Below are 684 nucleotides of genomic sequence, written 5' to 3'. Positions count from 1 at the left end.
TCAACGAAGTGTCTTTCGTTGGTGATGACCAAATCCAAAAGGGATGGAAGTTGGAATGCGCGGTATCTGGTGGTTGCAGCGACATGTTGGGTCCAAGCGCTCTGTTGAACGGCTTCTAACAGCACCGCTGCAAAACGTCCGCCTGATTCGACGCGCTGGAGCTCAATCCAGGAGGCCTTTGGGGCGTTGAAGTCACCCACCAGCAGGAGATGAGTGAAATGGCAGTTGGAGGAGAGTTGCTAAAGGGTTTGTATGAGGAATTGGTGATCTTCAGGGGGACTCGAAGGGCTACGGTAGACCACGCCGAGAAGAAGAGAATCGGACCCGCGAAGCGGGTTTTGGACCCACAGTGCATCGCAAAAGGGTGCAGGAGTGGTGTCAGAGAGGACAATCGGGATTGGTAGGGCCGCATTTACTTAAGAAGCAACCCCATCAGCCCTCCCGTGTTAGCTTCGTGGACTCGGTTTCGTAGTTCGTCGGTTCTGTTCAGAAACTCTCTTTGCGTAAATTTGAATAAGTGGAAAGCGCGGGGGTCTCGCAACTAGAAATGGTGGGCCTTATTAGGATTGTTGACACCCGAGCTGGAAGGATAGAATGGCAGCCAGGTTTTTCAATGTAAAAGGAATTAGAGCCGTGGTAGGAAGGCAGGACGGGAGAATTATGGAGAGAAGGTAGTCGGAAACA

The 684-nt window shown here is 51.9% G+C and overlaps 1 protein-coding gene across 1 annotated transcript in view; it reads right to left on the bottom strand.

Annotated features, from left to right (window-relative positions):
- T265_01245 (hypothetical protein) overlaps nucleotides 1-412 on the bottom strand; it is a gene marked incomplete at both ends in the record, with an annotated part of 3,059 nt that extends 2,647 nt beyond the window's left edge. The window contains one exon of the mRNA XM_009165230.1: nucleotides 121-412. Coding sequence (XP_009163494.1) covers nucleotides 121-412 — 292 coding nt within the window. The remainder of the gene's footprint in view (nucleotides 1-120) is intronic.
- Between the last annotated feature and the right edge of the window lie 272 nt (nucleotides 413-684).

This window comes from Opisthorchis viverrini, assembly GCF_000715545.1.
Source record: "Opisthorchis viverrini unplaced genomic scaffold opera_v5_13, whole genome shotgun sequence".
Classification (NCBI taxonomy): Eukaryota; Metazoa; Platyhelminthes; class Trematoda; order Opisthorchiida; family Opisthorchiidae; genus Opisthorchis; species Opisthorchis viverrini.
This window is presented reverse-complemented; position numbering and strand designations above follow the sequence as displayed.